The following is a 13692-nucleotide window of genomic DNA, read 5'->3' as shown; positions in this document are numbered from 1 at the left end:
TGGCACAAAGGCCAAGCAAACAGATGTCTCTGTGCCTTGTCACACCTCAAATGCCCAAAATTTGTGGGGTGGGAAGGTGGTAACAGTTTCTGCTGCTTTACTGAAGAAGGTGTTTATTTGGTTTATGGAGTGAGAATGTAAACATAATGCTCTCCAGGTGCTCTGGGCAGATGCTCCCAAGCCTTAAGGGGCCCAATCCTGTGTGCTCCAGGAATTCCCACATAGTATGGGACCACGCAACCCCTAGAAGCACCCCCCAGCTTTCCCCTCTTACAGAGATGCATCCTGGGGATTCTCCAGGGTGCATCTCTGCAAGCAGGAAGCCCTGGCTTTCCACACTTACACCTCTCATCTAGAGGTCAGAACGAAAACATTATCCTGTCACTCAGTAGATGTCATGTGAAAGGAAGACTCATGTGTATGAAAACTAAGATCTCCTGCACTCACTGAACATCCAGGGTGTATGCTCACAAAGCTAGTTCATAGCCAATAATAACAAAAAGCAGAACATTATCTTATGTAAAATCTATAAAGGCTGTCCTATATCAATTACTGCAGAATCTTACTATAAGCCTATTTACAAAGAGTAGCTTATTTTGTGCAGGACTAACTAAAAGTTATGCAAGTGAGCAATGACAGATGCCAGAGACTACAGATCATGCCATGAAATCTGTACAAATGAGAAAGTACTTGTCCCCCATCCTCCTCCCTACCTTATTTTAAAAAAGGAACTCATAAGTGGCCAATGAAAAGCAGAAATGCATCTTTGTCCATTTACCTTAAATGGAGAATTTCCAGTGTACCTGCCCAAGATAATTTACCCATAACAGCGACATGGACACTAAAGAGTGCCATCATTCCCTGGTAGATCTCTATTCCCTTAAATTCTCACACATCCCCAAAACTTTGCAAAGAAGAGTCAGCACATGGTCAACCATTGTATTTGTGTACTGGTTCTTAACTGATGGGTGCACTTCCTGTTTGTACTTTGTTTCTGCAGAAAATTCCTTTATATTTTTATCAGGGGCTGGACCCGATGATCTTGCGAGGTCCTTTTCAACCCCTAACAATCTATGAATCATGTACAGCAAGCCTGCTATTGGCTTGTGGTAATATATGTTCCAAACAACATTATTAAAGAGGTGAACAGGAGTCAATAGATACGACTTAGACATTGTAGCAAGCTCAGAGTGCAATGCCTCTATCATAGATGGTACCACCAGCAGACTCGCCACAATGGGATTTCTACAATTACTTCATGATGGGAAAATGTGTATAGTGCAACAAACCAGGGAATCCAAGACCAAGGGCCTGGTCCTGTAACCCTATACTCACATTCCTGCCTCAGAATTCTCTCACCGGGTATAAATTTTAGCTATAGGACTAGCAAAAACTGGTATTGACTTGTCCAAGGAACTCATTCACTCCAGCTGGAATTTCACTCAAGTTCACATGAAAAATAACTTTCAGGGTACAGAACTATGCAAGTTACCCCCAGTTACAAAAGCCTACCAAAGCCTGTTATCCATGTGTTCAAAATTTACATGCTTGCCTTGGGGAAAGAGATCTACTCTCGTGCCACATAAGAACAGACTCAGACCAGAGGTGACCAAGGTCTCAAAAGCCTGGATAGGTGAGGATTTGCACTCTTTGTGAATATGGAAGAGCAGAAAAAGCTGACTCTCCCAAGGTGCTCGACTTGGGCTCTCTTTTCTCTGGCCATCTGCTCTGTTAAACCTTCTCCAGGCTATACCACCATTTAAAAGAAGACTGGTCACGTTTTGTTCCTCTTTCCTTGTTGTCCTTGAAGTCTGTATTTTGGTTAGCACAAAAATACAAGAAGTTGCCCATTATTGTTTCTGCTGTGCTCACAGATCACACACAGAAGCTGGGATTCACTATAGCCAGTGCTTTACAAACAAAACCCAGCAGTCCTCATCCCAAAGACCAAAAGAGTGAAGGGCATTTAACATGACAGCAAAGGGAACAAGGTGTTGTTGGCAGGAGCATGGCAGGTCTGATCCAAGTCTTCCCTCTCATTTATATTACAAAAATACAGTTTTCCTAGGGGTCCTTCAGGGAAGGACTAAGGTAGAAGTTGGAACTGTTAGAAGGAAAAAATGGTGTAGAAGGTGGAAAGGGGCTGAATTCCAGTAGGAAGGCATACCCTCCTTACCTGTGGACTTGATTTTTTGGCTGGCCTGCATAGCGCTGTCTTCATGGTCTATGGGCTGACTGGACAGTGAGAAAATCCATATCTCTGCTACTTTGGCTGTAGCTTCCTTGATGTTACTGAAAAGGCTCAGAACCTGACCTCCTTCAGTAGGGTGCTGCATAACCTAGAAGGAATGTACACACACTTGGATTAAAATCCAGCATAAAAACTAATGGAAAAAAAGATGGAAAAAAATTCAAGTTTACTTTAAAAACAGAGCTGTTCTGGATTTACAAGTATGCAAGAAGACTCAAATACTGTGTTTCAAAGGACCATTGACAGAAACTCTCAGCACAGTCAAATTTAATTTGGCTATGACCTCAAGGAATGGCAGGGAAAGGAAAATTTGTTGAGGTGTGTTGGACCCCTGATAAATGTATTCTCCAATACCAAGCTTCAGTACATCACCCCTACTGTATTAGGTATTAGGTTTTGGCAATCGAGTTCTCAACATGGAAATTCCCAATTAAGACGGTATCAACATAAAATGAGCCAATTCCAGCAACCGCCAGCAGCAAACTGCTCCTGGTCAAGTTATTTATTAACTTCACCAGGTGCTTTCCAAAAATGATACTCCTTGTCTTGACAGTTTAAACTCTGCAAGTAACTATGAGAAAAAACTAACTAACAAGCATGCATGTAATAGCAGGTGCTAATGAGGATAAGTAACGAGACCACAATATAAGCACAAGGCCATCTTGATGGTCCTGCTAATTGGAATGCTCTTCCCCATACTCATCCTCCTTTCATCATTTCCTTCAGCATAGTTAGATCACACCTCCCTCAGACTTCTCACCCTGTTCTTCAAGTTTTCATTCTAGGCCTCCAAAACTTCCTTATGCGCCTCCCTGGCTTGTCCCTTATCACCAGGAATCCAGGTTTTCTGTTTCCCATGGAAATATGAAGTAAACAGAGGATTTTACCTTTTGATGGAGGCAAACGCGGATTTCTTGTTTTACCAGAGAAACCCGCGGATTTTCCAGTTTTGCAATGAGCACCCTGCAGGCTGGCAGAGTTCCAGCCTGCAGGGACCTGGGAGGGAGCAGGAAGAGGGCAGTGAGTCAAGGGGAGCCATGTGCATCTACATGCACATAGCCCCAGGCAGCCCGAGAGCATCTCCTGCAGGTAAATAGCGGGGAGAAGCGCAGGATTGAGGGTCCTAGAGGGAGGGAGCTAGCTGGGCAGCGCTAGGACTGATGCCCTCCCCCAGGACCTCTGCAGCCTGGCGGACATGACCCAGCACAGCAGGGCACTGCAGGGCCGTGCAGAGAAGCTGCTCACCGCTGGGAGTTCCCCCCTGCCCTGGCAACGCGCCTCCTGCACGCAGGGCTTCAGTGAGGGCAGCAGCACAGGGTTGCACCCCTCAAGCCAGGAGGCACATTGCTAGGGCAGCATGGAGTTCACAGTGGCAAACAGCTTCTCCACATGGCCCTGCTCTGCCCTACCACACTGGGTTGTGCCTGCCAGGCTGTAGAGGCCCTGGGGGAGGGCAGCAGGGCAGGACCCAACACCTGCCTGCTCTGTGCACAGATCTGGGGGGCACAGATCCCCTCTGCCCCCCTTGGGAGTGTGCACTGCAGCAGGGAGCTGCCCCTCCCCCCACGCAGCAGGGGGGAGTGGGGGCAAGGGGTGTGGACCCGGGTCTGTAGCCTTGGCAGCTGGGGGCCCCCTCCAGCAGGCAGGGGGAGCAGGGCTGTAGGTGGGGGGCAAGGGGCACCAGCAAGGCTGGGGTTTTTTTGTTGTTTTTTTTCCGTGTTTTTGAATACAGTCTGTTAAGTGTTCCAGTTAAGGGAGAGAAGAAAAATTTGGTCGAAACATTAGCAAGAATGTTATAGATATTTAATATTTACATTCCATCCTCTACTGGATGTTACAAAAATGAAGGGAGAAAACCTATTACATTTCAACAGAGAATGCTTATTGTTAAGATATTTGCTGACTAACCTGGTTGAGTGCTGCTCATTTTTTCCTGTAGTGGCATTTAATTTTCAGTTCTTAACAATGAACTGAATGTATTGCAGGACAAGCAGTCAGCTAAAAATGTTAGAATTCAGAATGCATTCTAGTTCAAAAACAGAAGCATCACAGGTTTGTCTGCAAGCTTAATTCTCAGAAAATAAAAGGCAGTTGCAGATTTAACTAATAAAAAATCCTTTGTTTTGAAGTCACAACAGCCTAGCATGAAAGTAGTGTTACAGAACTCATCCTAATAAGAGTTCTCTACTGGAATGATGTCTGTTGGAAGATGTCCATACTAAGGGAAGCGCAGCAGCCTTCCATTAGGCCACACTTCTACAAGGCTATCTGCACTTAGAAGTACACAGATGCAGAGATTAATTAGGATTTAAGAGTTAGCTGAAGCTCAACAGATATGCTATAAGTCTACCCCAACTACTGATGGAAAGTTAAGAGCCAGATAACTGTGGTCATTTATTTTCAATGACTATTCAAGCCATATTAAAATAAAAACACCATGAAAAAAATTAACTAAAGGTCTTATGTTTGCACATATGCACAATGGTCCCTAATAGGATTTTCACATCTTTGGCTAGAATAGAGGGGCAGAATTAGGAATGCACAGGCCACCTAGCACCTCCTCCCTTTGGAAAGCTTGATTTGGTGGGCTGGATGTTTTAATCTTACTCCACACAAACAGAAAACTAGGACTGCTATTTATATCAAAGAACCATCCAAAAAGAGAAACAGGTCCATTCAGCTGAATCAAGTATACTGCAGTTTTTGCTGCTCGTGTTTGTCCATCACCGCCCCTCACAATTGTAAGTTATTCAATTCTTCAGCTAAAATGTGCTTTGAATGTAAGGCAAACAATTCTGTATCTGGATAAACTAATTGGTGCTGATCTGCAGTCTTAAAGGTTATAAGGTAATAAACTAATGTTATAGGACTGTGGTTATCAAAATAAATTTAAGAGAATAGATAGTATTTAGTGCTGTATATCACTGCCCTTAACACTTTGAACTCCAACAATAATACACTTGGAGAAAAATGAAACTCCTAAAGATGACCGGTAACCTTAGGAGTGACAAGGATATTTTGGGGTGACATCTTTTTATTGGACTAACTGCATAAGGATGAACACTTGAGTTGTGTCTGGTACGTACCTCAGCCATATTAATGGAGCCCACTGCTAAAGTCTTGTAGCCTAGGATGGTTCGGTTTTTGTATCGCTTCCTCCTTTGCAGCATGATCTGAAGCTTGTTGCCCTCTCGTTTCAAGAAGTGAGGATACTGCAGTGAGAACACGGTATGAAAGATATTTATTACTGCTTCTTGACACTTGATCCGAGCTACTTAAGTTTTTTGCTAGTAACAGATTCATGTTAGAGATTAACTACTTCTCTAAACACTAGTGTTTTTAAAGATGTTTATAGTTAAATCAAACTTTGGTTCTAACAATAGAAGTGGCTGCTAGTCCCCTGTGCACCCTTCCCTTCCTACTGAGAATCTACCCCTGGGTTTCTTCCCTGATACTCAAACATTCTCCTTCCTTTTGCCATCCAGTCTGTTTTCACAATGCTGAGAAAGAGAATGTGCAATAACCATTAAATCTACAGACACAGCTTTCTAAGTATGTTTTTACAAGGGTTTTGTTTTCCCACATCCTTCCTGGGTGAGGCCTACTAGCAAAATGCAAAGATCTGAATGGTTACTACAACGATTCCCTCAAGAATTGCCCTGGGTGCCTCTCCAATGCAAACATGCTTGGAAGAAACTGGTTTGCTCTGAGCAGGTATGACTGCAAAGTTCCTGCAGGATTAAAAAAAATAAATAAATAAAAAAATCAACACTGAGCTTCCTAAACTTGGGTTTTGTTTTCAGAAACCAGTGGGGACCCTGAAGTCCCTGCTGCAACATCCTGACCTTTACTTTGGGCTAAGTACAGCCCATGGAAGATTCCTGCAGTAACTTTTTGAAAGGCCGACTACACAGGAGCCAGGATAGCCCGAGAAGGTCCTAAACTCCCCATGGCTCACTGGTTGGCCAGGCAGTGCCATGCTCTCCAGCCAAAGGAGGCTTTCCATTTTCTAAAATCAGTACTCTGCCAATGACCAAATAAACTGTTTTAAAATAGTCTGTTCACATGAAAATCACTTCCTTATAAAGATTGCACAAAGAGGATAGTAAGGGAACATCAACTTGCAAAGTCAAGCCCTCAGAATTGGAATCAGTCTTCCCAATGCAATCCCAAATTGGCTCCCTTATGTGTATAATAGAGACTAATGACATGATGGGGTACTGTTTTCTCCACAGGAGGCTGCCTCAATGTGCCAGATAACATAAAAGAAATCAATCCTGTGTGGTGAAGAAGCCTGACTATAGGACCCAGATTCATGGGCTGCTGGAAGGTATGCAGTGAATGGAGCAGTGAATTGTGGGAAGAGAAAGGATAGCATCATGAGTAAGACAGCTGAAGGGTACTGAGAGGTACTGGATTCTTATCATGCCTCTGCCCGAGACTTCTCATGTGGTTCTGGACAAGTCACTTAAACCAGGTTTTACGGGTGGCCACTAGCTGTGTTTTTCCTTATGTTCAGGGCATGTGACTTGACTCCTGGGTGTGTGGTTTTCTGAACTGTTGGGCACTTGCAGCTGCCACTAAAGTCAAATGGGAGCTGGGCTGCGAAAACATGAAATATTCTGGAGTGCTAAGCACCCTGGGAGAGAGAGTCAGGTTCTATGCATCTCAAATTGCATACCCAGAATTAGCGGATGCTTCTGGCCTTGATCCCCATGCCTCAGTTCCTATCTATGCTACACTTGAAACCCCTTCATTCCATGCCGTGTTGTGAAAGCAAGCACACAGCACTTGACTATTTCCCCAGCATTAGCAATAACCATCAAAAAGCTTAAGAGGATACTAATTCTAACTTCAGAGCAGAGCTTGAATAGGATGCAGAATGTCACACACTAAATAAGGAGAATACTGAATAGCTGCTCATTCAGTGAACATGGTCCGTTTCATGACCTGTATGAGGCAAGGGGGCTCAGAGAAGAAATAGTATAAGGACATAACCAAAGAGACTATCATAATACAAATGCACAGGGAGGCTGAGTTTGTTGCAGAGATAGTTCTGACTTTTCTTGATCCGAGTACTGGACCTCACAATCTTGATTCATTTTGGTTTAGTATTTTATATGTGGGAATCTGAGGTTTATTTAAACAAAAAGGAAAGGAAAACCTACTGCAGTATGTGGTATCACTACCCCACCCTCTTTCCTAGCTTTCTGCTCATCAGCAACATTGGATCTTTTGCATCCACTACACAGATCCTACCACTTGAGCTAGCAGAATAACCGATCAACAAATTCAAGGCACTCCTCCATGACTTTTGTAAATTGAGCAACACCCCATTTAAAAACAAAACACATCAAAACATATTTATTATAATGCTTACCTACCTTGCAGAGGGGCCAGGTTGTAGGGGCTGGCGAACAGCCAGGAAGGGACTGAGCCTGAGTCTGTGCTTTTTTGCTTATCTGCTCACCTTGATGCAACCTTCAAAGGATTTCACAGCACCCCTGGGTGCCTAGCACCCTGGCTGAGAATCACTGCCATACATCAGAGGTGCTCTTAGTCAGAAGCTTCATGTTGGCTAACACTCCTGAGCCTACAAATTTATCTCAACTATCTTGGTCATTAGCTTCCAAATTGCTTGGGCAAGGCCATGGTTAGGAGCTTGATGCATCTTCAAGCTATCATCCAATTAAGAGACAGTGTCATTAAAACCGTACTGGGCCATTCCAGAAAGGCTTCCCATGCATCACTGTGTAAGAACACAAATCCTCCCTGTAATCAGAGAAAACTTGGCCTCGTCTCAGCAACAGGTTCTCAATGTATTACACTTGCTAGCTTCTCCAATTCCATTTCCTTAAAGTTTACAGTGTCAAGGGCAGTTCTGTCACCTTGGCTCAGGCTGCATTCCCAGTCACTCCAATGGGAGTGGACCCTGATGGGTTGTAGAACAGAGATGTCCATGCACAGCCTGGCCTGTACTCTGAGGGGCTATATTACAAAACATCCACAAGATGATCTGGGGGTACCTGTTGCAAGAAAGCTCAGGTCCAAAGAAGAAGACAGTTGTGAGTACTCTTATTGCAAGTTATGGTCATGTTAAATGCAGTTCTGTTCCAAGGGCATGGATTAATGCAGAATGAAGGGAAACTGAACCCTAATTCCTACCACCAGGAAACTGAAAGTCCCAGAAAACCACATGCCTGTCCAGATCCATCAAGAATATTTATTGTTGGTGTCACGTGGTAGGAGAGAGAGAGTCTGGCTTCACCCCCAGTCACAGCCTTTCCTCAGGAGATCTTGGCTTACTGCCAAGACTTTAGTCCTCTACATCTACCCAATACATTTGGAAGAAAGGAACTCTTGCTAACAGAGTTGCTACTTCCAATCACATTGCAATGAAAGCTTATTTAGAAGCTAGACTAAGTCTCTAACCCACCTTATGTGGCTGGGTTCAGGACAGGGAAAAATCTAGAATCTCCATTTATTTCCTTATCCCAGTTTGACTGGAAAGCCATCAAGTTTCTCTCATGCAACTACTTATAGTACCACTATCATTGTCATCCATCCAATAGTCCATACTTGAAACTTTTAACTGATTTTGGAATAAATATGGGCCATATTTGATTTCCGGGCCCCACTGGATTAAGACCTCTTTCTTTACCATGTGAAACAATTCACAGACTTCCAAAACGTTCACGTGTCCCCTAAATGTGAATACCCCAGATGCCTGCAACACAGGAGTCTCATTAAGCAGAGCAAGTGCAGAGGTCCCCTGCACTGGGATTGCTGTGGCTCTCCCTGGGAAGGTTCTGCACATGCTGCTATTAGAACAAGGGCCTAGGAATCTCTCTACCCCAGGAAGCCAGGATTTGTTCAGTCTTGGCAAAAACACAGGAGCTAATATTGATTTGCCATAGCCATGTGCATCTACAAGTGCTGAATCAGGATCCTATTTTAGTACTTCTAATAAGGCAATGCATCTTGCCAAACAGCATGGTGGCCAAGCTAATGTTTCCCCATTAATGGGAAAGACAGGAGCTTCATTTTTGTAAGCAAACACACTTAATTTGTGGGTTGTGGTAAAAGCTGCCAAGAGATGCTGAAATAAATCACAGGATCCCACTTACATGTGCCTACTACAATTCTTATTTTCCTGAACATCCAAGACCATTCAGAAGCTACTTCTGTTCTTGACTGCACAAGCATAAAAATTCTTCTCAGCTACCTCTCCTTTTATTCAGTATGGAGACTAATATCTGTGCAAGTTAGGAGACTTGGTTCCTGGTTAGGGCTATATGCACCACAGTCAGTGGAAGAGCTGAAATGGACTTCATGGTCTCCTGCTGGCTCCTAGCCAAGAGGCTTCACTTCCACACAAGATGTTCCTGGTCACCAAGGAACACTTCTTACTGCCAAGGGTGCCTCAGCAGTAGGTAAGGTACAGACAAGATCCCTCATACCTAGTAGAAGATGAGACTAAATAAGCGTGGAAAAGCACGTGGGAATGAGGCCACTATGGTCAAACTAGAAGGGCGTTCTTGGTGAAGGTTTTGCCAATATGCCTCTTTCTTCTGTGCTCTTTGTTCCCCACCACTTCTAGCCTTGTTCTGCCATCAACCCCCTTTCAGTTCATTCAGGTTAAGTGGTTTCCTCCTTTTTCCTTCTGCATTACCTGAATGCCAGCAAGGAGAGCAGAAAGAAAAGCACGGAAACACCTTCTGGCATTGTCCTAGTTCCTAGACCAAACTCTCTCCCTAATCAGCAACCAGGAGAAGCAATGACAAGAAAAGTCCTTTAAGTCCTGTATAAACTGCAATGCCCAAAGCATGACAACATGCAGGATTGCTAGAGGGACTAATACTGCTGAGTCGAAAGACTGCTCTGGGCACTTTCAGGATGGACCACACTTGCTGAAGAAGAAACGGTCTGAGTCTTTAACTGCTAGCCTTTCAACAAGTTCTACTGGACATACACATGCTGTTTTTCAAAAGCTTATAAATTTGCCTGCGTCTCTGTAGATTTCCATCAAAATGGCAAAAAAAAAGCACTGCTCCAACCCTGTGGCTACTCCATCAACTTTCATAGCTTTGCTCTAAAACATGGAGGTGCCAGTGTTTCAAAAACAACTATTTTGCCAACCTAGCACTTGGAAGTTGCTGGATCATTTATAATATGAAACTTCCCCAAAACATTCAAGCTAAGGCAGAATTCCAGCACAGAACATTTCAGTCCAAATGGCTGAGACAGCAGCTATAATGAAAAGCATTAGGGTAACCATTAGGGTGTCTGCTAGAACAACTTATAGCCATTTCAGAAGAGGATTTAGATTGTTCACAGAGACTTTAAAGGCAACAAAGCTTTCTAAAATGAGTGCAACTGCCGTGAGGTTTAAATCTCCATTACCTGTAGTGAAAAAGTTAGTGCAAGTTCCGTTTCCACGTGTCCACTCGGGGGCAGCACAATTTCATGAGACCGAAGTATTCGTTTAGAACCCTACATAGAAAGAGAAAATCCATCAGATGAAATTCTGGGCATCAGTTTGATCCTGCTCCCTTCACCTTTTCAGGACTCTAGTGTCCAATGCTTTGTAACTTAGGACATAGTGAATCGTCAAAGTTGGGAGAGACCACAAAAGGGAGATCCTCCCCCAACCCTGCCATTCCCAATGAAAATTTGTTCTTGGCAGGCAGTAGTTCTCCAAACAGAACATGGGCAGAGAGTTCACAGGAGCTCTATGCTGAGCTGCAAACAGCTTGCTGGAGTGGAGCCGACCCTCTGTGCATGGATGTATGCCTATTCAAACACTCATAATAGGAGGCAGGAATAGAGGAGCAGAGTGCAGAGGATGTCAGCTTGATCTTCTGCTGAGCCTTCAGAAGTGGTTTTGCCCAGAGGGGCCATTGTCCAGAAGCAAAGTGTTACAGCAGGGTGTCTCTTCACTTAAGAGAAGAGCCTGATATTGTTGTTTGGAGACCCAAGAAACAAATGCCCATTGGTTCTGTCCAAAGAAATCTATCTTATCTAGTTTAACATCAAGAAATCATACAGCTTTAGGCAAGGTAGACATGCATATAGACTGCTTTAATTTCCCTTTTCTATACACTTTGGTTTGAGTAGACAGTTCTGTCACTATGTACTCCTGGGCAGTCTCCAGGAAAGGAAATTCTACAAGGCCCTAAATACGTCATATCTCTTGGGTAAGAACATTTGATACCAGACACAGTAGCTCAGGGAAAACTCTAAAAGTGGGACAATGGCAGCAAATGGCAACTCTGGGAGAGTGCAACTCAGCAGACACAGACACCAGGTAAGGGGCAGAGATGCAGTTATCCCAGCAACTATGACAAACTCTCAAGACTGACTTTGGCCAGTCAATGCCTTAACAGTGACAAGGCTGTTTTAATGACGCTTCAACACAATGGGTGCCTGTAGACACGCTAGGAGGTTGCTCCAACGTGCTGTAATTACAGCACATCAGAGCAAACTCGATTAGTCAAGTCCGCTGGAATGTGCTAATTAGCATGCTGCAGCCAGTCTCCGCATCTCGTGTATCAGTATCCCCATGCTTCAAAATAGCGGGACGGGTACTTTAACTAAAGCTCATCGAATGACCTTTAGTTAAAGCTTCCCTGCCACCATTTTGAAGCACAGGGACGCTGACACACAAGACGCTGCATCACTTAAATTAGAGTGGTTCTTGGAGCCGCGCTAATTAAAGCATGCCCAACCCCCACCCCCACCCCGCCCCAGGCATGTGTAAAAATGTGCAGTGGCTCTGTAATGAAGGACCAACAGATGCACTCACAAAAGGCAAAGCTCCCTCAGACCCTTTGGAAGGGCCTATGATATATTTAACACCTTATCTCTAATATAAAAAGCTGGGCAAGCCATTTGACTGAGAGTAAATGCATCCAGCAATGCAATTTGACCAACCTCAAAAAACAACTGAGAGAAACTTGAGCTCATGCATATCAAGTGACCCGTCCAAAAGCCTTGTCAGCACCATATTAATATCCCAAGGTACAAGGGGGCTTTTAATAGGGAAGGATTGAAATGTACTTAAACTATTGATGGAGGAACTGCCCAGATACTGCCCCACCTTTAGCCTATTACATGGCATAATGAACCTGGGTGGGGAAATCAGGTAACAGTACAAGGAATACACAAAGTCAGCTTGTGAGCTATAGCTCTAGGCCTCTACAGGTGACCTTGTGACATTAGGAGATATGCAAGGTCAAAGTCAAGAGAAGATTGGGAAAGGATTGTCCAATGGCTAAGACTTAGGAGACCACTTCTCCATCACAAGTTTCCTTTGTGACCCTAAGCAAATTACACTAATTTGCCTTCAGCCCTTGCTTCTACTGGTTACAATGGTGATATTAGCACTTTCTTAACAAGATTAATTAATTAGAAATAGGGAGGTAATCAAGCCTCAGCAATTTGGGGGGGGGAAGGGACGAAGGTGGTCATAACCAGAACAAGACTGACGTAAAACCATCTTCGTTGCAGTAATCCAGTTTCACATACTTAAATTTCCCTGGGACCTGTGCCCTTCCAACCTAAAATGTGGTATACACATAAGGGTGTATACATAGTGTTTCTAAGTGGCAATAATCTGAGAGAGTAAACAGTATAAAGAACCAAATCTTAGCGAGGCTAGGAAACTCAAATGGTCTGACCACGCATATCATATTTGCACATCTTCTGGAGTTCCTTTATATGGCCCTGGAAGCCGTCTCCACAAGCCACAACTCCCTCCCTGTGTGAAAAGGCTCAGTAATCCCTTGGCTCCAAGGGCTAAGACGAGCACAAAGCATTTTGCCCCTGTACTCCGGAGAGACCTAATACAGACTTCAAGACTTCTTCCATCTAGTGTTACAGGGGTGTAGGTTGTAGCCGTGTTGGTCTAAGGGCATAGGCAGACAAGGTTCTTTGGGTGAATCTGATATCTTTTATTAGACCAACTTAAAGAGTTGGAAAAAATTTTCTTAGGAAACTTTTGGGTTTAAAAACCCTTCGTCAGGCTGAGGAAGCATCTGCAGTTGGTGTGTACCATCCAGGAAGAGCACACACCAACTGCAGATGCTTCCTCAGCCTGAGTAAGGGTTTTTAAACCCAAAAGCTTGCTAAGAAATTTTTTTCCAACTATTTAAGTTGGTCTAATAAAAGATACCAGATTCACCCAAAGAACCTTGTCCACATAGCATTTGAACTCTCTATAGCTCCTCAACCACCAGATTCCATTAAGCTCTAGCAAGAGTGCACATGGGGAGATGGTAGCTGAGAAATACCCAAGAAGCAGCTTCCTATCCCTCCCTATGATGTTCTCAATTCCTTTTGCTATCCTTCACTGGAGGAGCAGTTAAGATTAGATGGATATTTTTATTTATAGTGGCTAATTTTATTTTCTCGATTGGTCTCTTTTTTCCTACAAAAGCCAC

The 13692-nt window shown here is 43.8% G+C and overlaps 1 protein-coding gene across 6 annotated transcripts in view; it reads right to left on the bottom strand.

Annotated features, from left to right (window-relative positions):
* Positions 1 to 13692, bottom strand: part of PACS2 (phosphofurin acidic cluster sorting protein 2) — a 96832-nt gene that overhangs the window by 68279 nt on the left and 14861 nt on the right. For all 6 annotated transcript variants that reach the window (XM_025192634.1, XM_025192638.1, XM_025192640.1 and 3 more), the window contains exons 3-5: positions 10655 to 10744; positions 5338 to 5463; positions 2177 to 2339 (exon numbers count right to left, since the gene is read on the bottom strand). In XM_025192634.1, the coding sequence (XP_025048419.1) occupies positions 2177 to 2339; positions 5338 to 5463; positions 10655 to 10744 (379 nt within the window). The remainder of the gene's footprint in view (positions 1 to 2176; positions 2340 to 5337; positions 5464 to 10654; positions 10745 to 13692) is intronic.

The sequence above is a fragment of the Alligator sinensis genome, unplaced genomic scaffold (genome assembly GCF_000455745.1).
Source record: "Alligator sinensis unplaced genomic scaffold, ASM45574v1 scaffold647_1, whole genome shotgun sequence".
NCBI lineage: Eukaryota > Metazoa > Chordata > Crocodylia > Alligatoridae > Alligator > Alligator sinensis.
The sequence above is the reverse complement of the archived record's forward strand: the minus strand, read 5'-3'. Positions and strand labels throughout refer to the sequence as shown.